General features: G+C 41.9%; 2 protein-coding genes across 2 annotated transcripts in view; one reads left to right on the top strand and one right to left on the bottom strand.

Annotated features, from left to right (window-relative positions):
• The window catches only part of DHTKD1 (dehydrogenase E1 and transketolase domain containing 1), a 54980-nt gene that overhangs the window by 7279 nt on the left and 24218 nt on the right, over positions 1–23483 (bottom strand). The window contains exons 6-13 of the mRNA XM_036120991.2: positions 19333–19504; positions 17662–17860; positions 15740–16052; positions 14438–14522; positions 13819–13958; positions 7729–7879; positions 6387–6493; positions 5147–5311 (exon numbers count right to left, since the gene is read on the bottom strand). Coding sequence (XP_035976884.1) covers positions 5147–5311; positions 6387–6493; positions 7729–7879; positions 13819–13958; positions 14438–14522; positions 15740–16052; positions 17662–17860; positions 19333–19504 — 1332 coding nt within the window. The remainder of the gene's footprint in view (positions 1–5146; positions 5312–6386; positions 6494–7728; positions 7880–13818; positions 13959–14437; positions 14523–15739; positions 16053–17661; positions 17861–19332; positions 19505–23483) is intronic.
• Positions 20593–22871, top strand: LOC118553818 (nucleolar and spindle-associated protein 1-like). Its single transcript, XM_036120992.2, has one exon. It carries the CDS (start codon positions 20641–20643, stop codon positions 21988–21990), a length of 1350 nt encoding a protein of 449 aa, XP_035976885.1. The 5' UTR covers positions 20593–20640; the 3' UTR covers positions 21991–22871.

Raw genomic sequence — 23483 nt, 5'->3', positions numbered from 1 at the left:
GGGCTCAGGCAGGTGCTGACCTCCGGTGGACGCAACTCACTCACCGCTTTCCTCAACACCCCTCGATTCCAAATATACATTCTCAAACCTTGGTGAGAAGCACAAGGAAGTCTTGAAGAGCCAAATCCTGAATGACTTATTTCACCTCATTTGCCTAGCATCCAAATAAGTGCAAAGGTTTTTTGAATGTTAATCCTAATTAAGACTCTCATATAAAACTGGAAAAAATTCTTGCCAATGGGATAAATATATGCTTAGTGATATTTATTATCTTGAACTCTGCATATTTTTGTGATTTTAAAAAACATATTGTGGGGCGCTTGGGTGGCTCAGTCGGTTAAGCGTCCGACTCTTGATTTCGGCTCAGGTCATGATCTCGGGGTGGTGAGATCGAGCCCCATGTCTGTCTCTGCGCTGAGTGTGGAGCCTGCTTAGGATTCTCTCTCTCCCTTTCCCTCTGCTCTTCCCCCTCCTGCTCGCATGTGCATCCTCACTCTCTCGCTCTCTCTCTCCCCCACTCTCAAAAAAATAAAAATAAAAATAAATTAAAAATAAAATAAAAAACATACTGTGTGCTTAACACTTAGTTCAGGTGAACCAAGATAAAATGTACCTTTTTAAAAAAATATTTTATTTATTTATTTGAGAGAGAGCAGGAGAGAGAGAAAATACATACCCTTTTAAATGTTACAGCAATAAGCTATATTGTCATAATGTTTGAAACAGGAGTCTACCCACAGGTAAATCATTAAACAAAAAAAACTCAGTAAAAGCCAATGAATATCACCCTGGTTTTCATCAAAATACTTAGAATTCCCAACTTGCTATGTCAATATAGTACATTAGACCTGGTTTTCTCTGGTTTTGCTTTCAACAGTTTGTGTTACCCACAGTCAACCTAGGTCCAGAAACAGATGATCTTCCTCCTGACATATGGTCAGAAGGTCACTAGTAGCCTCACGCTATGTCACAATGCCTACATCATTCACCGACTTCATCTCATCGCATAGGCATTTTATCATCTCTCTCCATCACAAGAAGGGTGAGTACAGCACAACAAGGTATTTTTAAAAAAGACCATATTCACATAACCTCTATTACAATATATTGTCATGATTGTTATATTTTTAGTTCTTGTTAAGCTCTTACTGTGCCCAATTAAGAAATTAAACTTTATTATAGGTATGTATGTATAGGAAAAGACATGGTGAATGCAGGGTTTAGTACTATCTGCGACCTCAGGCATCCAATGGGAGTCTTAGAATGTATTCCCCACAAATAAGGGAAGGATATTGATGCTTCCACTATTTGCACTTTAAAACTTTTTCTAAAAAATTATTTCGGCTCACAGTGAGACCGAGTGCTCCCTATATCCAAGTTATTCCGGAAAGATTTTTTTTTAAAAGAGAGAAAGCAGTGAGGCCAATTAAAACTAAAAGGATATTTCTGTTTAAATATAATTAGACACAAGGGGAGGTTGGGGAGGGGGGGGATAGGTGAAACAGGTGATGCGGATTAAGGAGTGCAGATCTCAGATGAGCACCGAGTGATGTATGGAAGTGCTCAATCACCATATTGTACACCTGAAACTCATGTAACATTGTATGTTAACTGGAATTAAAATTTAAATTTAAAAAGCCAATAAAATTTAAATAAATAAATAAAATTAGACACAGGAAAGAGAGGAAAGTATGTACAAAAATGACAAAAGGACATTACAGACCAATATCCCTGATGAACATGGAGGCAAAAATTCTCAACAAGATACTAGCTAATTGGATCCAACTGTACATTAAAAGGATTATTCACCACGATCAGGTGGGATTTATTCCTGGGCTGCAGGGGTGGTTCAATATCTGCAAATCAATCAACCTGATATACTACATTAATAAAAGAAAGGATAAGAACCATACAATCCTCTTAATAGATGCAGAAAAAGCATTTGGCAAAATACAGCATCCTTTCTTGATAAAAACCCTCGACAAAGTAGGAATAGAGGGAACACACCAACATCATAAAGGCCATGTTGGAAGACCCACAGCAAATATCATTCTCAACGGGGAAAACCTGAGACCTTTTCCCCTAAGGTCAGGGACACAACAGGGATGTCCACTCTCACCACTGTTGTTCAACACAGTACTGGAAGCCCTAGCCTCAGCAATCAGACAACAAAATGAAATAAAAGGCATCTGAATTGGCAAAGAAGAAGTCAAACTCTCACTCTTCACAGATGACATGATACTCTATGTAGAAAACCCAGAAGACTCCACCAAAAAATTGCTAGAACTGATACGGGAATTCAGCAAAGTCACAGTATATAAAATCAATGCACAGAAGTCTGTTGCATTTCTATATACTAATAATGAAGCAGCAGAAAGAGAAATCAAGGAATCAGTCCCATTTACAATTGCACCCAAAACCATAAGATACCTAGGAATAAATCTAACCAAAGAGGTAAAAGATCTGTACTCTGAAAACCATAGAACACTTCTGAAAGAAATTGAGAAAGACACAAAGAAATGGAAAAACATCCCATGCTCATGGATTAGAGGAAGAAATATTGTTAAAATGTCTACCCTACCTGGGGTGCCTAGGTGGCTCAGTTAATCCTCTGCCTTTGGCTCAGGTCATGATCCCAGGGTCCTGGGATCAAGCCCCAGGTTGGGCTCCCTGCTCAGCAGGGAGTCTGCTTCTCCTTCTGCCCCTCCCCCACCCCAGTTCATGCTCTTTCTCTCTCCCTCTCTGTGTGTCTGAAATAAATAAAATATTTTTTAAAAATGTCTATCCTACCCACAGCAATTTACACATTCAGTGCAATTCCTATCAAAATACCACCAGCACTTTTCACAGAGCTGGAACAAACAATTCTAAAATTTGTATAGAACCAGAAAAGACCCCGAATAGCCAAAGTAATGTTGAAAAAGAACCAAAGCTGGAGGCATCACAATTCCGGACTTCAAGCTGTATTATGAAGCTATATCATCAAGACAGTATGGTACTGACACAAAAACAGACACATAGATCAATAGAACAGAATAGAGAGCCCAGAAATGGACCCTCAGCTATATGGTCAACCAATCTTAGACAAAGCAGGAAAGAATATCCAATGGACAGGACGCCTGGGTGGCTCAGTCGGTTAAGCGTCTGCCTTTGGCTCAGGTCATGATCCCAGGGTCCTGGGATCGAGTCCCACATCAGGCTCCTTGCTCATCGGGGAGACTGCTTCTCCCTCTGCCACTCCCCCTGCTTGTGCTTTCTCTCTCTGACAAATAAAATCTTTTTTTAAAAAAAAAAAAAGAATATCCAATGGAAAAAAGATAGTCTCTTCAACAAATGATGTTGGGAAAATTGGACAGCAACATTCAGAAGAATGAAACTGGACCACTTTGTTACACCATACACAAAAATAAATTTAAAATAGATGAAAGACCTAAATGTGAGGCAGAAATCCATCAAAATCCTACAGGAGAACATAGGCAGCAACCTCTCTGACCTCAGCTGCAGCAAATTCTTACTAGATACCTCTCCAGAGGCAAGGGAAACAAACAAAAATAAATAATAATAATTATTTGGACTTATCAAGATAAAAAGCTTCTACACAACAAAGGAAACAATCAACAAAACTAAAAGGCAGCCTAGGGAATGGGAATAGATACTTGCAAGCGACTATCAGACAAAGGGCTAGTATCCAAAATCTATAAAGAACTCATCAAACACAATACCCAAAAGCAAAAAATCCAGTCAAGAAATGGGCAGAAGACATGAACAGACATTTCTCCAAACAAGAAATACAGATGGCCAACAGACACATGAAGAAGTGCTCAATGTCACTCATCATCAGGGAAACACAAATCAAAACCACAATGAGATACTACCTCACACTGGACAGAATGGCTAAAATTAACCACTCAGGAAACAGCAAATGTTGGCGAGGATGCGGAGAAAGGAGAACCTTCTTAAACTGTTTGTAGGAATGCAAGCTGGTGCAGCCACTCTGGGAAACAGTTTCCTCAAAAAGTTAAAAATAGAGCTACCCTACGACCCAGCAACTGCACTAGGTATTAATTGAAAGGATACAAAAATAGTGATTCAAAGGGGCACCTGCACCCCAATGTTTATAGCAGCAATGTCCACAATAGCCAAACTATGGAAAGAGCCCAGGTGTCCATCAATGGATGAATGGATAAAGAAGATGTGGTATATATATACAATGGAATGTTACTCATCCATCAAAAAGAATGAAATCTTGCCATTTGCAACAATGTGGATAGAACTAGAGGGTATTACGATAAGTGAAATAAGTCAGTCAGAGAAAGACAAATACCATACGATTTCACTCATATGTGGAATTTAAGAAACAAAACAGATGAACATAGGGGACAGGAAGGAAAAATAAAATAAGATGAAAATAAGAGAGAGAAACCAACCGTAAGAGACTCTTAACTGCAGGAAACAAACTGAGGGTTGCTGGAGGGGAGGGGGGTGGGGGGATAGGGTAACTGGGTGATGGGCATTAAGGAAGGCACGTGAGGGGCGCCTGGGTGGCTCAGTTGGTTAAGCGACTGCCTTCGGCTCAGGTCATGATCCTGGAGTCCTGGGATCGAGTCCCACATCGGGCTCCCTGCTCAGCAGGGAGTCTGCTTCTCTCTCTGACCCTGCTCCCTCTCGTGCTCTCTCTCATTCTCTCTCTCGCAAATAAATAAAAAAAATAAATTAATTAATTAATTAATTAATTAATTAAAAAAAAAAGGAAGGCACGTGATGTGATGAGCACTGGGTGTTATATGCAACTGATGAGTCACTGAATTCTACCCCTGAAACTAATAATGCATCATATGTTAACAAACCTGAATTTAAATAAAAATTTTTATTTTTTTTATTTTTTATTTTTTTTAAAGATTTTATTTATTTATTTGACAGAGAGAGACACAGCGAGAGAGGGAACACAAGCAGGGGGAGTGGGAGAGGGAGAAGCAGGCTTCCCGCTGAGCAGGGAGCCTAATGCGGGGCTCGATCCCAGGACCCTGGGATCATGACCTGAGCCGAAGGCAGACGCTCAACGACTGAGCCACCCAGGCGCCCCTAAATAAAAATTTTTTAAAATGACAAAAGGAGAAAAGCTTCCTAACTAGCTTTTTCTACTTACAGGGAACCTGAGTAACATCTTCGGAGAAGCAACGATGAGGGGTTTTCGGAAGTTCCGGACCATCTGTCTCCTGAGCAAGTGGAAATACTGTGCAGGAGTAGTCGGGTGCACCACGAACATGTTCACCGTGTCTCCATCTACCCCCTCTTCAACGCTGTCACACATCTGAGGGAGAAATGGAAGAAAGGAGCAAATGTTCAGGTTATCGCATTCAATCATAATGACCTGGGCTATCCTAAGGGAAAGACATCTGTATACCGATGACTCCCAAACCGTATCTTCTGCATAGATATGTATGGATCCTGTATTTCTTCCCCAAACTGTAGTTTTGTGTTTGCATCACACATAGTCTTTAATTTGCCTGCAATTTATTTCTGTATTCTAATTTTTATAAAATCATTTTTCTGTATTTTTACCTATCAATATAACTGTCCATCTGTCTATCTACTGTTTTATCTACCTTTCTACTGATCTGTCATCTAGTTGTATGTTTTATCTGCACATATGCCAAAATCACTAATGATATTCACATACTAAGGTGATGTGTACAGGTATCTCCATTTACTCTGAAATACATCAGAAGATACTACAGGTTTATAGATAGAAGGATGATAATGAGTAGATGTGATAAAACAAGTATAGTATAATAAAATATTAATGGTAGAATCTAAGGGGTCGGCATATGAATGTTCACTGGAAAATCTTACAACTTTTCTGTATGTTTGAAAATTTTCATAATAAAATATTAGGAAGCCATATGCATAAAAAGACGTAGGTTAATGATCCTTACCAACGAATAACCGTGGATACTTCTGGGTGGTTACTTAAGTTTTTTTTTTAATGATCACGAATCATTTTATAAAAATACTATCACTACTTAAAAAAAAAATTTTAGGTAAAAATACAGATATCTAGGCCCCACCCCGAAGAATCTGATCTGGTGTTGGTCCCTGTATCTCTATTTACAAAAAGCTCCACAGGTGATTCTGACGATCAGCCTGGTTTGGGAACCCCGACCTTTGCCATACAAGAACCACGTTAATGGCCATAAAACCATGACGCTGGTGTACCCAGATATCACGTTGATAAGGAATATTGACGTTGCATTAAATCTGTGTCTCAAATACTCCAAGGTCTTACAGTTTGAGGTGTGCATGAAGTATCTACAGGAGGTAGCTCTATTTCAAAGCACCTCGGAAGCAGGAAGCATTTCTTGGAATCCAGAAGGCATGGGACATACCTGCAGGAACCGCTCTATGCGGCAAGAGGAGTGGTCGGGTCCAGCCCCGTCGTACCCGTGGGGAAGGAGAATAACGATGCCGCTCTGTAGGAGCCACTTGGCCTCCCCTGGAAAAGCACGTGACAGGGAGTAAGAACTCTCTGAAGCAGGAACAGAACAGCCTGATGTGACTTGGGTAGTGAAACAAATTGAGTTTGCTGTCTGATCCCCTAAAATCATTTCCATTCCATGCACTTTCCAGCAGTGTTACGTGCTTCAGAGGAAAATATCCACCCTACTGGCTGAAACCCTATAGGACATGTTCACTGAACGGGCTTTAGCAGATGAAGACAAATTAAAAGGGGAATGTCCCAGTTTCAAGGACAGCATGTGTCTCTGATTCCAGGTGGCTCTTGCCTTTCCTCATGGCACCACTTACAACACAGGTCACCGTCCTCAGCCTGAGGGAGCAGGCACTTGAGGACGGCCTCTGGAGACATGTCAAAGCCCAGTCTCCTCAAGGCACTTTTCTTCCCTTTTTTTTTTTAAGTTCTTATTTATTTATTTGTCAGAAAGAGCAAGTGTGAGAGAGAGAGAGCACAAGCAGGGAGAGCGGCAGGCAGAAGGAGAAGCAGGCTCCCCACTGAGCAGGGAGCCCGATGCAGGACTTGATCCCAGGACCCTGGGATCATGACCTGAGCTGAAGGCAGACACTTAACCGACTGAGCCACCCAGGCATCCTGGCACTTTTCCTTCCTTACAAGTTACAGAGAAACACAGCAAAGGGAGGCCTGAAGTGTACAAATTCCAAGCGTGGTTCCCCCAGAGAATGGGGTGACAGGGACTCACACTTGTACTTTACTACGTACCTTTGAATTTTACAATAAGCAGGTTCTGCTTTTGTAAATGATGATTAAAAACAATAAAGATGCACAACTACCAGCTTTCAGATACTTGAATATCCCTGGGTTGAGGGAAGTGGATTTTCAAAGCCGCCATTTGCTGACCACAAATCCTCACTAATGTCACCATTGCCTGCTTGGTATTCATGTCACAGCTCTTCAATATGCCCCAAGCGCAGACCCGAAAGTCCACTGCCTAGGAGCTGGTGGGTACATGCCCTGCTCCCTACAGCCAAGCACACTCCCCTGGAGAAGGTGCTGCCTACAGTCAGAGTGGCCCCCAGCCCTCTGGCAGCGTTCGTAACCATCCCATAGCTGCCAGGCCCCAAAAGATGGCAGGGCAGCCCCCCAACTCTCCTGAGGGGCTGTGCTACAGCATCTCATAAGCAGCTATGGCCCTGTCCATTCATTTGTCCCCAAGGGGCTAAGGCTGTGCCCCACATGCACATGCCAACACCAACCTCCAGAGATGAACGTGTCAAAAATGATTTGAGCACCATTGAAGAAATCACCAAACTGAGCCTCCCAGAGGGGCAGTAACTTGGGGCTTTCAATGCTCATTCCATATTCAAATCCCAGGACAGCTTCTTCTGACAAGGGGCTGTTGCTGACCTGATGCAAAGGAAGAGAACAGAAATACTGTCATGCAAGGAAAGGTGAGACAAGAATCAGTAAAGCATCACAAACCTCTCAAAAGGGAGGAGGGGCACAGAGGGGAGCTTTCTTTCCATTCATCTCCACATTTCTTTGAGAAAGGAGATCTGCTCTCTGTGAATGACGCATTTGGGGAACGTTGGCACAAAGAGAGAAGGAGGGGAAAGAATGGAATATGGGCATTAATGATTTTCTTTAAAGATAAGCAAAATTAGGGGTGCCTGGGTGGCTCAGTTGGTTAAGCATCCAACTCTTGATCTCAGCTTGGGTCTTGAGTTCAGGGTTGTGAGTTCAAGCCCCATGTTGGGGCCTACTTAAAAAAATAAAAAATAAAAAGTAATTTAAAAATTTTTAAAAAGGGGCGCCTGGGTGGCTCAGTTGGTTAAGCGACTGCCTTCGGCTCAGGTCATGATCCTGGAGTCCCTGGATCGAGTCCCGCATCGGGCTCCCTGCTCGGCAGGGAGTCTGCTTCTCCCTCTGACCCTCCCCCCTCTCATGTGCTCTCTCTCATTCTCTCTCTCTCAAATAAATAAATAAAATCTTTAAAAAAATAAAAAAAAATAAAAAAAAAATTTTTAAAAAGGATAAACAAAATTAACTTCTCAGATAACCTATCTTTATTGCTGAGAGTAAAACTGTGTCATACAAGCTTTAAAAAAATATATCACAAAACAAAGTGGGGGGAAGTTACCAAAAGTAAGCCTACCTTTGGTTAGAATCCACTATTCTAATATCCTATCTGCACAATAAAGCAAAAGAACCATCACGACATGTTAAGATAAAAAAGAAAAACAGAACATAAAATTAGATCTCTGAGGAGGTAAAAAAGACAGGACAATTAAATGCAACACAATTCTACTCAGTCAGAGGATAACATGAGTGGATCTAAGGGTACCATGCTAAGTGAAATAAGTCACACAGAGAAAGACAAATACCATATGATTTCATTTGTATGTGGAATCTAAAAAAACAAGAGAAACGAAAAAACAAACAAAAGCAGAAACAGACCCATAAATACAGAGAACAAATTGGTGATCGCCGGGGGGGTGGGGGGGGAGGATGGGCAAAGTGGATGGAAGAGAGACTGGGAAGTCCAGGCTTCCAGTGATGGAATGAATAAGTCACGGGGTGAAAGGTACAGCACAGGGAATATTGTCAATGGTAGTCGAACAGCGTAAGGTGACAGATGGTAGCTAGACTTGTGAGCACATCATGGTGTTGTACACCTGAAACTAATACAACATTGTGTGTCACTCTACTTCAATCAAAAAAAAAAAAAAAAAAGAGGGGCGCCTGGGTGGCTCAGTCATTAAATGTCTGCCTTCGGCTCAGGTCATGATCCCAGGGTCCTGGGATCGAGCCCCACATCGGGCTCCCTGCTCTGCGGGAAGCCTGCTTCTCCCTCTCCCACTCCCCCTGCTTGTGTTCCCTCTCTCACTGTGTCTCTCTCTGTCAAATAAATAAATAAAATCTTTAAAAAAAAAATCCTTAAAAAAAAGATAAAATAAAAAATAAATAGAAATAAACACAACATGATTCTGAATGGGGTTGGAGGATGAGATGGTAGTCACATTTCAAGGTTCATTTCCTGACGTGGATGGTTGTACTGCGTGGTGGAGGAAAAGGTCCTTGTTTGCGGAAACATGCATTCAGGGCAGGAGGTGAGCAACCTAGTATTTCCAACTTGGTGTCTCAAATGTTTCAGAAGGAGAAAGAGTTCCTTTTGTATTGTACATCGAACTTTTTTGTAATTTCGTCTTTGTTTCAAAATGTTTCTAAAAGATATTTGTAAGTCATGTATTTATAGAATATTAGTTGGCAATAAAAAGGAATGAGGGAGTGACACAGGATACCACTTGGATGAGCCCTGAAAACATGATGCTAAGAGAAAGAAGCCAGTCACAAAAGGCTGCTTATTTATACGATTCTATCTATACGAAAAGTCCAAAATAAGCAAATCAATAGAAAGAGAAAGTAGATTAACGGTTGTCAGCGGCAGAGTGGAGGAAGGAATGGGGAGACTCCTACTGGGTATGGGATTTCTTTCTGGGGGTGATGAAAATGTTCCGAGACTAGATAGTGGTGATATTTGCACAACTCTGTGAATATACTAAAAACCACTGAATTGTATACATTGAAAGACTAAATTCAAAAAGTTGTATCTCAATAAATCTTTTATTTATAAAAGAACTCTTGAGGTGCCTAGGAGGCTCAGTCAGTTAAGCGTCCTACTCTTGGTTTCAGCTCAGGTCATGATCTCAGGGTCGTAAGATCTAGCCCCGGGTCGGGCTCCGCGCCTAACAGGGAGTCTGCTTGAGATTCTCTCTGTCCCTCTCCCTCTGCCCCTCACCCTGAGAGGGCAGATGTGCACACTATCTCTCTAAAAACAAAACAAAACAAAACAAACAAAAAACTCTGTGAAAAAACTACATCTCCACTATGACTACAAGTATAAAAATTTGTGATTTATATGGTTAAGTTACTCAGTGACAATATAGAAAAATAAAAATAGATGATTTATTACCATGGTTAGGATTGTGTATAATTTGTCTTTTCTGATTTCTCTTTTGATTTCAGTTATAATCTGTATGTTACATTAATTTTAGAAGACAGCTACATTTCTCAGATTCCCGAGTGCATTGTAAATGGGGTTTAGACTGGTACCCACACCTTCTGTCTGTCCTCACCTCCTCATCTGTCTTCCTACCTGAAGCTGACATACCCACCCATGTTCTAAATCCATTCTTCCTTTCTGCTTCTTCACAAGCTTCATCACCTAATGCCTGTTTCCTGAACCCCTCCTCACTGGCTTTCCCCTCACAGCAGATAGAAATCAATAGCTCAAAAATGCAACGAGAAACATTCCCCTGACCCATGCTCTACAGCTGTAGCTTCCTTTCACAGTTAAGCTTCTAGAAGAATTATCTAATCCACTTGTCTCCAGTTCTGTAACCCTGTTTACCCATCAAGCTAGTGCAATCCAGCTTCTGTTCTCACCGCTCCATGAAAACAGCTCTATGTGAGGTCGACCCTCGACCTTCCAGTTGCTAAATCCAATGGCCATGCTGTTCTTTCTCATCTATGACTTCTCCCTCCTTCAGTTCATGACACAGCGACTCCCAGTTCTCCTCCTGCCTTTCTGAATGCTCTTTTGGGAAATACTTTTCCTCTGCCAGCACCTTAAAAACTGTTTTTCCCAAGGCCCTATCCCTTGGCCCTCTTCCTGTTCTGCTCTCTCCCAGGGAGATAATCCCACCCTGTGGTTTCAAACATTTCTACACCCTGATGATGTCCAAACGTGTATCTAAAGACTAGATTCCTTAACTCCAGACATAAGTATCTAATTGCCTTTCTGTAATGGACAAAAACTTCTATGTTCTTCAGCCACCTCAAAGGCAAATGTCCAAAACTGAATCCATCATCTTTCCTTACCAAACCCGTTCCCTCTCTTTACTCTATATTTCGGTGAATGCCATCATCATATAGCAAATGTCCGAGTCAGGAAGCAGGAGATAAGCAAGACTAGTCTTTCTTCTCCACTCCCTACATCTACCACTAAGTCCTATAGCTCTTCTCAAATCTGGCCCCATATTCCGTCTGCACTGCTACTGCCCTAATTCAGGTCCCTGCGATTTTCTGCCTAGACAACGAGAAGCCTCCTTAGAAATTGTCCTTACCTCAGTAAAGCTGGGACAGAGAAACTGTCCAAAATTCTCATCCATCTTCAGCTTCCCAAATACCATCAGGAGGGCTCTTTCTGATACAAAAACCTGATCACCTGTTCAAAATTCCTCCAAGGTTTCCAGCTTCCGTTACATTCCAAGTCTTTCACAATGTGGGGAGTCTGGCCAGTCTCCTCTTCCTTGCCCCTGTACCCACTTTGCAGCTGAATCTCCAGTCACATGAAGCTATTTGGAGTTCCTGTCCTCTCACTTCACAGGTTTTTTGTGTACGATTGTGCCCACCTGGAATGTCCTCCCTGCATGCATCAGACTAGGCAACTCCTCATGTCCCTCCAGCCCCAGCTCAAATCTGGCTTCCTCTCCCAAGCTTCTCCTGATTTCCCAAGTAGACTTGCTGCACCTTCACCTATACATTCAATGTACTTTATACACTTGTATATGCATATCTACCTTCATGTCTTAGATTTATTAATGCTTTTATTTATTCCCAAATGCACTTGAGGTGGCTCATGATATACATAATATACAATGTGATAATAATGTAAATGTAAGTAGAGAGAAAAAAGATAAAGACTGAGACACAGAACAGAGGGGACAGACAACCTGGTGACCTACAGACACCAAGGCTACCATGGCCTTCACCCCTTCCTGGGAGCCAGTGCTGACTGGGGAATGCCACACGGTTGCAGAACTCACAGTGCATATACAAGACAAACCACTGCTCAGTGAGCTGCAACCACTCTCAGGACCACGAGCAAGGAGTTCCTCCCAGGGTCTTCATATAAAGGACATGCTATTAGATAATTAATGAAATCTTTGACAGCATCCTCTTAATAGATGCAAAGCATTTACTTGGGGCTTTCTAAATAGTAATAGTCAAAATGAACTGATACTATGTATCAAGTCACAATTCAGAGAAGGACATGGGGGTGGCAGGATACTTCACATTTCAGTATCTAGATCCCCAATCTGACTTGATCCGGGGTAGATTTCAGACTAATGTAAAGAAAAGATGAGCTTCATGTCCTTTTAAGTAATTGTTCTGGAATCTTGCTTCTGACAAGCTAATTTTTTTAAATATTGAGTATCAGTAAACTCAAGATTATACTCAAACAAATGACTAGAATAGGAAGAAAGATTACATGACACTAAGCATACCTTGAAGGTTAATTTAACAAACATCATGTGCCCAGCACTACGCTAGCTATTAGAGAGAGAAAAATGAAAAGACCCAGCCCCTGCCTTTGACTCTAATGAGTAGAGCTCAGTGACTAGCACATAGAAGTATATGGTAATAGATACATTTGTCAAGCCCACTAAACCTTAGAAAATAAGGTAACCTTGAGAAAGCTGGGCATTTTTTAAAAAATAAGCTCTATGCCCACTATGGTGCTTGAACACATGACCCAAAGATCAAGAGTTTCACGCTCTACTGACTGAGCCAACCAAGTGCTCTAGGGCTTTTTAATTTTTTTTAATAGGCAAAAAATGTTGACTTATTATCCACATCTTTGGCTTCCTTTAATGAATTCAGCAACACACAGATTACAACGTCACTTTTGGATTGACAAAATGAACATCCTTTGGACATTTACAAGACTACAGATAAGTAGCTGGAGTAAAACAGCTCTAGTCTACTCACTAGTATGCTCCTTCTATCCCAAGTGTATAGACCTCCATTCTCCACCCATTCAGCACCCTTTATTTCAAAAAGGATTGAACCCATGTTGCTAATGGCAAGATTTCATTTTTTTTTATGGCTGAGTAATATCTAGAGGGTATAATGCTAGGTGAAATAAGTCAGTCAGAAAAAGATAAATACCATATGACTTCACTCATGTATGGAATTTAAGAAATGAACAAAATGAATGAAAAGAAAAAGAGACAAAAAACCCAGACTCAGAGAACAAACTGGTCATGACCAGAGGGGAGGTGGATAGGTGGATGGGGGGATGGAGGGATGGAGGGATGGGGGGATGGGTGAAATACATGAAGGGATTAAGAGTACACTTATCTAGATGAGCACCAGGTGATGTATGGAAATGTTGAATCACTATATTGTATATCTGAAACTAATATAACACCATGTTAATTATACTAATTTAAAAAAAATTGAACTCAAAGTTGCTAACATCTGCTTCTAGTTGCTTTAAGAATCCTGTAACTATAATTATCGGCACCTGGGTTTTACAATAAATTAAAAAGACATCCTACCTCTAGAAACCCCTTCTGATTAGGGTCCATATGGTTCAGAGGGATATAGGTGTCATCGGTCTTCTGGCAAACAACCATTGCGTGCCTCTGACTAAAAGTTCCACGGCCAACATCTTGCCCACTCAGACGCACATCAAAACCTTAAGCAAACAGGTAGGAAAAAAGAAAAATCCAGATTCCCATGAATAACTTAAGTATTAACAAGGCATGGTGACTCTGAATTCTTACACATCAGCTCATCCTGAGATTTTCCTTAGCAAAGAGATTATCCTTATTAAAATAAACCTCTCCTATATTCAAAAGTCTGTGTAAGGTGAGAATATACAAGAGTGGAGAGTCATCATCCACTCTACAATCTTTAGAGGAAAATATCTTTCCAACTCATCCAGCACAGAGCCCTTTGGTTTCCCAGCAAGAAACGTACTGTCATTTATTCTCTAATTAAGGTTACCAACATGACTTATACTAAGATCAAATTATATTGTCGAAAAGTTTAGAACCTCTCTAGTTGATGAAAATGACAGGAGATAGTTCTAATTCAAAACCTCAGGGGTCACATATAACAAATGTCATACAAAGCACTCCCTACCAGCTGTGCAGCTAACCAGAAACTTCTTACCCTGAGCAAGTAATGAACCCAAGGCAAGAGCTTCTGCCGTGGCCCAGTCTAACTTTGTTCCATCCATCACTTTCTCCAGTCTGGACTGCAAAAAATGGAAGGGGAGGAAAAAAAAAAAAGACACTTTTAAGAGTCTACCCCCTTTTTCACACTGAGTCCAAAAAATGTAATGCAACAACAGTAAGTATCAAAAGCACAATGTTAAGTAAAAGAGAAAGTGCAGAAGGAAATGTAAGAGGATGATAGCAGTTCTAGGTTTTCAACCAGGCAAAACAAGCAGGCGCTGGGGTTAATGGTTAACCTGTGCATGAAGGAGAGGAGATGGTGCCAGGGAGGGCACGAGGGAAACTATGTCTAATATTCTAATTCTTCAGATGGATGGTAAGTACATAGATTGTTTTAAGATTGTTTTAAGAGTCTCTATGCCTGGGGCGCCTGGGTGGCTCAGTCGGTTAAGCATCCAACTTTTGGATTTGGCTCAGGCCATGATCTCATGGGTCATGAGATCGAGCCCCTCGAGGGGCTCCCTACTCAGCGGGAGTCTGCTTGGACATTCTCTCCCTCTTCCCCTCCCCTCCCACCTCAAATAAATAAATCTTAAAAAATAAAGTCTCTTTACAGACAATAGTAACCTAAAAAGGAAGTTAGCATTACAAAAATCATCCAGAGGACAGTGCCTCCATTCAAGTTTAAGAAAGGCGAAGGCCTTTGGCTCCTTGCTCCCCCACTTTCAGCACGGAGTCCCACATTCTAGGAAACTCCAAGGCGCAGGCAAACCAGGACTTCAATCTGTATTTAACCTGAGACAATATGTAAAACTGAGACCTGCGTAAGGGTCTAAACGGTCGCCTTTGGGGTATGCGTGTTGACTTTTATTCATTTTTATTTAAGCTACCCCCCAAAATGAAAGTGTTTTCTGCTCACTGGTCAGAAAAATCAAAACAGGTATTCCTGTGCCGCCATATCTATGATAATGGGCACGCAGTCCACATGCATGTGATGTATTAAACATGTACGAATAAATAAATAAATGGAGGGAAATGAGAAGTAGACCAAATCTGCAATGACTCTCAGGACCAAACCATGTGTGTGTAGGAAGGGAAGAAGAAAGAAAAAAGGAGAAGGGGACAAATCGGAGTTCAGTGACTATCAGTACCAAAACATCACCAGGATCGGCTCCCAGAACCTGGCGACCCACAATCAGTAACTCTCAAATTCGTTAGCCAACCGAAAAGACCAGATCAGTGCCGATTTCTTTGCTACACGAGATAAACAGTCACTGGAAATCGTAAGGCTCCCTACCTGAACGTACATCTTCAGAAGGTGACTGTGCATCTGGAGGTCCTCTGGCACCTCCACGGACTTCCCGCCAATAAACCGCAGGAGGTCGAGGGGCACACCCGTGTCCCAGGTGCTAATGCAGGCCGGCGGCTGGACCAGGCCCTGCCAGTGGGCCTGCAGGTTGGTGGCCGGGGGGCTATAGTGTGCCATGTTGGTTAAATGGTTATTTAACTTCGAGTAGTAGGAGGATTTGATTTCCGACACCTCTTCCTGGGTCATGAGTCCATTGGCAATCAGGTGCTCTGCATAGGTGTCCGGGATGCTCTTTCGGGCTCTGTCCAGGAAACAGGGGAGAAAAGTCCATCTGATTTGCAACAATTGAAGAATGACAGACACAGTCATTGTCAAAGGTATCACAGAGCATCATCACCATAAGAAGGCACACAGGGCACATTCTGGAACTAGACAGCGGGGGTGGTTGCACAACATTGTTAAGTGTACTAGATGCCTCTGAATTGTTCACTGTAAAATGATCCATTTTATGTTATGTAACTTTCACTCCAATACCTTATTTTTTGTTTAAGGCAATGGCAAGTAACAACCTCTTGCAAGTAAGCAAGAAAAAAACAAATTCCTCTTTATAAGCTTTCAGCTACATCAAGGTAGAAATAATTAGTAGAGTTTCTCTATGAATTGGTACATTCTGGACAGTTACTTATAAGACTGATCTACACTGTCTATCCCTTTATTTCAAAAAGTATTGAACTCAACGTCACCAACATCTGTTTCCGGTGGCTTTAATAATCCAGTAACTATAATAATCAGTATCTCAGTTTTACAACAGTAATAATGCCACTCTATGTTCACATAATACTTTAAACTACAAAGTTTGCTCACATACTTTATCGTATTTAGTCCTGACAACAGTGAGAGGTAGACCAGATAGATTTTTTTTAATGGGGCCCTGAGCCACACCAAGCCACTCAGCAGCTAAATTCAAAGCTAAACAGAGAACCCAGACTTGTTCTTCCAAGAGCAGTCTGCTACCTATGACCAGAAAGACCTGTAAAATGTCACTCAATTTATTCCTCTGCTTTGATTTATACCTATGAAGAAATAAAGTGGGGAAGGGGCTCTGTTGTACTCTCTAGTATCAAAAAAAAAAAAATTCCAAAGTAACACGTTCCTCTCTGTCACATTAATCTTCTATCCCAGTGCTGTCCAGCAGAAATGTAGTATGAGCCAATGTGTAATTAAAAATTTCTTAGTGGTCACATTAGAAAAGGCTTAAAAAAATAGGTGGAATTAATTTTAATAACGTATTTATTTAACCCAATATATGCAGAATATGGTCACTTCAATACTTTATCAACATAAAAATAACTATTGAGATAGTTTACATTTTTCTTGTCAGATGAAGTCTTTGGAATCTGGTGTGTATATTACACTTACAGCCCCTCTCCAGCAGGACTGGCCACATTTCAAGTGTTCAGTAGCCACGTACGGTAGTGGCCTCCATATTGGATGGCATGGTTCTCAAGATTCCTTACAATCCATCATATTACCTCTTGCCGAGGCACCAAGTGAATCATGGAGGATCTGCTTCTGGTCCTGTCGATGGTATACTAAGCAGCTTCAGGCTACAGGCTCTGCCCAAGTCCTCCTACTTCAGTTTCCCATCTGCCAAGTGGGGTTGGTAAATTGCCTTTGTTTATTCAATGAGCAAACGAGTAGAGTTTGAAGAATATGGGGAGCTTTCCTGGGACCCATAGGGTGACCATCCCAGTTTGCTCAGGACTGTCCCAGTTTTAGCACTGGAAGTTCTGTGTACCCGGCAACCCAGGGAGTTGGTCACCCTACCTCAGAGTGTCTAATAAAAATAGTAAAAATAATGTGAGCACTATGGGGACGAGGGGATCTTCAAAGGAGGTTTAAAATTGTACCTGATGATTTTGTACATGACTGGGTTGGTGAAGAAGGGCTCGTCCAGCTCGTTGTGGCCCCACTGCCTGTAGCATAACAAATCGACAATCACATCCTTCCGGAAATGGCGCTGGTATTCAAAAGCCAGCTGTGTGGCACGGACCACTTCCTCTGGGCTGTCTCCATTGACGTGGATGATGGCACAGCCCACAAGCTTCCCTGAAACAGAGAAGACACATGAAACCAGCCAGCTATCCCCAAACGACATTAGCCCACCTCCAAGTCCTGTTGCCTGTGTGGGGAGGCAGCCCACATACTGAGAGGTGATTTGGCTGGTTTGTTAAGAACCCATACTTTGGAGTCCAGCTGACAGGAAAGGGGTCATGTCCCAGCTCTGCAACTTACTCTGTGACCTTGGAAAAGTTATAAATCTCAGTCTTCTTATCTATAAAACTGAGATAATAGCTCCTACCTCTTAGCAATGTTGTAAAGATTACATGAGTTAACAAAGAGAAGTCCTAGAATGTGTTCCCAGTATCTCTATCAAACTAATCACAAAAAATTCATAGGGACCTCTGGCTGGCTCAGTCGGAGGAGCAAGGGACTCTTGATCTTGGGGTCCTGAGTTCGAGCCTCACACTGGGTATAGAGATTACTTAAGAATAAATGAACTTGGAAAAAAAAAAAAAAAAAAAGAATAAATGAACTTGGGGCACCTGGGTGGCTCAGTCGTTAAGCGTCTGCCTTTGGCTCAGGTCAGGATCCCAGGGTCCTGGGATCGAGCCCCACATCGGGCTCCCTGCTCCGTGGGAAGTCGGCTTCTCCCTCTCCCTCTGCACCTGCTTGTGTTCCCTCTCTCACTGTGTCTCTCTCTGTCAAATAAATAAATAAATAAAATCTTAAAAAAAAAAAAAAGAATAAATGAACTTTAAAAGAAAATTCACACAGATAGCCCCAAAAGGCATCCAGGCCAGGGTCTGGGCGCAAAAATGGAATAATTCCTACCACCTAACAGTTTTTGTAACTCATGAACTGGATGATGGGTAAAAAAGCCCTGCCTTTCTCTTAATTCTGCCCAATTTCCAGGGTAAAATGAGTCAACTTTGCTTCCTCACATCTGATTTCTAACCAAGACCACTTAGCCAAATTCACTGTTCTTGACTAGGGTTTTGGGTACGCCAGGTCTGAATCTCCTAAGACGAGTACCCTGGTGTTCTACCAACTACATTGATCTTTGGTTTTCACCAGATCATTCAACTGGATACTTGGACAATTTGAGATGGCACACTCTCAGTTCTGCTCTTGTCTTACTTCCTTGGATTCAAAGATCACACTCAGACTTTTTTTTTTTTTTAAGATTTTATTTATTTATTTGACAGAGAGAGAGATAACAAGAGCAGGAACACAAGCAGGGGGAGTGGGAGAGGGAGAAGCAGGCTTCCTGCTGAGCAGGGAGCCTGATGCGGGGCTCGATCCCAGGACCCCAGGGTCATGACCTGAGCCGAAGGCTGACGCTTAACGACTGAGCCACCCAGGAGCCCCCACACTCAAGACTTTTAAAGGAATATTAATAACACTGTTGGTAACTACTGACCATATCCGATCCAAAATTTAAAATGGGATAACCAGCGAGATTCACTCTTCCAAGTGAACTAGATGTTTCTCTAGGGCCACCTCCCTGTGTCACGTACCGATATCACTGCAGTATAAGGAAGACCTTCCTCTTTCCGCAGGAGTGGTGTAACCCAGCTGGTTATTGACAATCAGATGGACACTCCCACCAATTCTGAAATGTGGGAGATTAGACAGCGTAAATGTTTCAGGAACAATCCCCTGACCACAGAAAGATGCATCACCGTGAACCTAAATCATGGAGGAGAAAATGAGAAAATGAACATAAGGGGTGTAGAAATTTATGTTTCTAATTGGAATAAATTGTTTTCAAATAATAAACGGAATAAAAACAACCACACTCTCACTGCTCCTCTGCCCTCCCAAAACTCTGCTGGTTCTGTACAGGATTTTCTAGAAGGTTAGGCTGATCTCAAGCAGGTTTCAAAGCCCTTTTCCTCTTGTGGCCACCACCAGCTGATCCATTCTACCCACCCCCACATTATCACTCACACCCATCATTTCTAATATACCCATCAACATTCTAGAACAAACAGCAGCACCACAGAAGGAAGGGCTATTGGAGGTATAGAAGGAAAATCAGCTCCAGCACAGGTTTCACAAAAACAGCCTGCAAGACATGAGGAACAGTGCACAGCTTTGAACCTTCTCTCTTCCCCAGTCATCCTGCCCCTGAAAAGAGTCCGTGTGCAGCTTGCATCCCCTGATCCCCACTGGGTGTGTTGGCCACCGCTGTAAACATAAAGGAGGGTGATGTGACTGCAAAGAAGGAGGCAGGGCGGGCGGGGGGGGGTTCTCACAAGTGGGTGAAAGGATGCTTTGAGGAACCAACAAAATAATACCATACAACGTCTGAAATGTGCTATTCTTCCATTTGAAGTCTGTTAGATCACAACATCATCACAAAACCTGACAGACGGGAAGTGATAGAGAAAAAGTGAAATCTCTTTTAGAAAAGTTGAAAGCAAATAATGAGGGAATTGTAGATCTTAGAAAATCTTAGAAGACATGAGTTTTACTGACTTCAGGCTAAAAGGAGATTACCTGTCAAATCAACATATTATACCCCTTAAACTTATGTAACATTATTGTTAAATATATTGCAGTAAAAAATAAATTAAATAAAAGGCTAATATCAGAAACAGTCAAAATGCCGGAGTAAAAAATAAAATGATCTGAGATGCCCTAACAGTGTGACCATTGGAACTCTAAAAATAACAGAAGTAAAAGACCTAAATAGAAGTGAAGAAAGAATACTTGGAAGTAGATTTTTTTAAAGGACATTAAAAATGTCCTTAAAATAGGGCGCCAGAGTTTTGAACTCGACTGCGGAGGCTGGAGTACGCGTCCTCTGCGTGGTCGCCTGAATGCAGCTTGCCATGGCCGTACCCTCCCTTGAGGAGCTGGACTCCTTCAAGTACAGCGACCTGCAGAACTTAGCCAAGAATCTGGGCCTCCGGGCTAACCTGAGGGCAGACAAGTTGTTAAAAGCCTTGAAAGCCCACCTTAAACACGAGGTAAAAAAAGAAAATGATAATCGGGATGGAAGTCAAACTTCTGCATCGTCTTGTGACGAGGCTGAGATGCAGAGTGGCAGCCAGGAACAAGCTGAGAGAGAGCCGGTTGGCCATGGCACCAAAACCAGGAGAAGGCGCAGGACGCTCCACAGGAACCCTGACTCCCAGCAGGATGATTCAGAGATAAAAATAAATGATCACGCTGAATTGCAGAATCAAGAGAAGCAGGAAAACCAGGATCTCAGAACAGTTGCAGAAGTTCCTTCACCACCAGATGAGAGCCAAGGAGAGGAGAATGCCGTTTCCTCAGGAAAAAGAAGAATAAATGGTAATGAAGATTCAAAGGTACCTTCAGAAAGAAAGAAGCCTCTCTACACAGATGGGTTTTCCAAACTTGGAAAAAGCAAAAGAAATACTACTCCAAACTTTAAGAAGCTTCATGAGGCTCGTTTTAAGGAAATGGAGTCCATTGATCAATATATTGAGAGAAAAAAGAAACATTTTGAAGAACACAATTCATTTAATGAACTGAAGAAGCAGCTGGTCACCAAGGGAGCGGTGGTGACTCCAGTTCCTCTCCGGGGAAGGCTCCCCGCGGCTTGCACTCCCACCAGCCAGCGCCGCTCGCAGGGTCGGCCCCTGGGCACTGCAGGCCGGAGCACCTTGTGTGGGAAGGGCTCCGCCAAGCGATCCGTTCTCTCGGCTACTAAAATGAACGTCAGGTTTTCAGCTGCTACCAAAGATAATGAGCATAAGCGTTCACTGACCAAGACTCCAGCCAGAAAGTCTCCACATGTGACCATACCTGGGAATACCCCAGAAGGCCAGGCTGTGCTCGGGACAGACAAGTTAAAGACCACAAATGGAAATTCTGCCTCTGTTGTTACCCCATTCAAATTGACAACTCAGGCAGCACAGACTCCAGTCTCCAACAAGAAGCCAGTGTTTGATCTCAAAGCAAGTCTGTCTCGTCCCCTCAACTATGAGCCACACAAAGGCAAGCTGAAACCATGGGGTCAATCTAAAGAAAATAATTCTCTGAAGGAGCATGTAAACAGAGTTAGCTTCCACAAGAAAACTTACAAACAACCTCCTCTCCAGACTAGGGAGGAACAACGGAAACAACATGAGCAAAGACGGAAGGAGAAGAAAGCAAAGGTTTTAGGAGCTCGAAGAGGCCTCATTATGGCTGAAGATTAATTTTTTAACATCCTGTAAATAGTATTTTATTCTGAACCCTTTCTTTATTGTAAATATTTTTCTACTGTCTTTCCCACTTTAGTCAAAAGACTTTTTTCTGCTCTTTGTGTTCACTATCTACGTAGTGTTGGTGGTTCTCTTCACATACTACATCCCTGGAAAGTTGTTATTGACCGTAAAGCTCACAAATTCTTTGAAATGGTTTTTATCTAAGTCTCTGTACAATTCAGTTTTCTAATGAGACTCATCCTATAGATTCTTGACCTAGATTTTTAATGTCAAGTTCCCTCTGCTGACAGAACTGGAATCCTCTTCCAGACAGAAGCATTAACCTGATGGTAGGTAGTTCTACCACAACCTTTAGTAGAACCTAAACCACTAACAAGCTGAGAAAGCCACCTCATCCTCCTCCAGAGGATCGAGTCGTCTTAATGAAACAGGGAACCAAATGGGTTGGTAATGGCATAAATATTCTACCTATGTGAAGTGTTTTGTTACCTATGCACGTTTGTTCCAATCACTTGATGGAATTGCCCTCTGTCACTCAATATATTCTTAAAAACTCTATAGCTCATTCTAGCCTTAAAAATATACAGGGCCATACTGAAATCTGAGGATTGCTGCTTCAAGGATTAATATGCTCTGTCAGAGTTACATCTTACTTTATGGAAAAGACTAGAGTTGCTTAGCCTCATAGCCATGTTTGTTGCACCTCAGTGGAGCTTCAGAGCTTTATACTGTTTAAGATTTTCATAAATGTTTTCTCATGGTGGTAGATTCTTTGTAAATAAATTCATGATTGAGTTGACCAAAAAAAAAAAAAAAAAAAATGTCCTTAAAATAGTCTTTTTTTTATGTAAATAGAATATTTTGGCTAAGAAAGGAAGCACTCCTTTGCATAAGCAACATTTCCAGGCCACACCTTCCCTTGGCTAGGGTCTATAGAGATGACTCCCATTTTGGAGTATCTACACCTAGTAATAACAAATACCCTCACATTATCTCCACAGCGTTAATCCACTCAATGGGGGGGGGGGGAGGTGCAGATAAGGAAGTCACTACTGTCCTTTTTACAGATGAGAAAACCAAGGTTCACCAAGAGTGCATATTTCACACTGGAGTAGACACTGGGCCTTCTATGGTACCTCTGGGTTTTTTTCTATGTATTTCTCTACCCCTCCAAGTCTTTCTCCTGGATCAAGGAACTTATTATGTACATGCTCTCATTTAATTCTCAGAACGCTATGAGGAATGTAATATACTCCCATTTACCTATGATATTCAGAGAACACAAGTAACAGAACCAAGCACACCAAGCCAGAAAGCAGCAAAGGCAGGATTTGAACTCAAGTCTTTGTCTTTTCTGCACCACATTACACTGTAAAGTCCAACCCTTAGCCACCAGGTCCAGGGGCTCTGGGCATCTGAACGCTCCTCCTTGATGATGGGATTTCTGAGGGATAGTGGTGTAAGAGGAGTCAGTAAAGCAAGGA

This window comes from Halichoerus grypus, chromosome 6, assembly GCF_964656455.1.
Source record: "Halichoerus grypus chromosome 6, mHalGry1.hap1.1, whole genome shotgun sequence".
Lineage (NCBI taxonomy): Eukaryota > Metazoa > Chordata > Mammalia > Carnivora > Phocidae > Halichoerus > Halichoerus grypus.
Note: the sequence above shows the minus strand (reverse complement) of the source record. Positions and strands in the feature narration are given on the sequence as shown.

Bases quoted from the DNA above. Each gene is read 5' to 3' on its own strand.
- LOC118553818 (XM_036120992.2), top strand. From the start codon at position 20,641: ATGCAGCTTGCCATGGCCGTACCCTCCCTTGAGGAGCTGGACTCCTTC.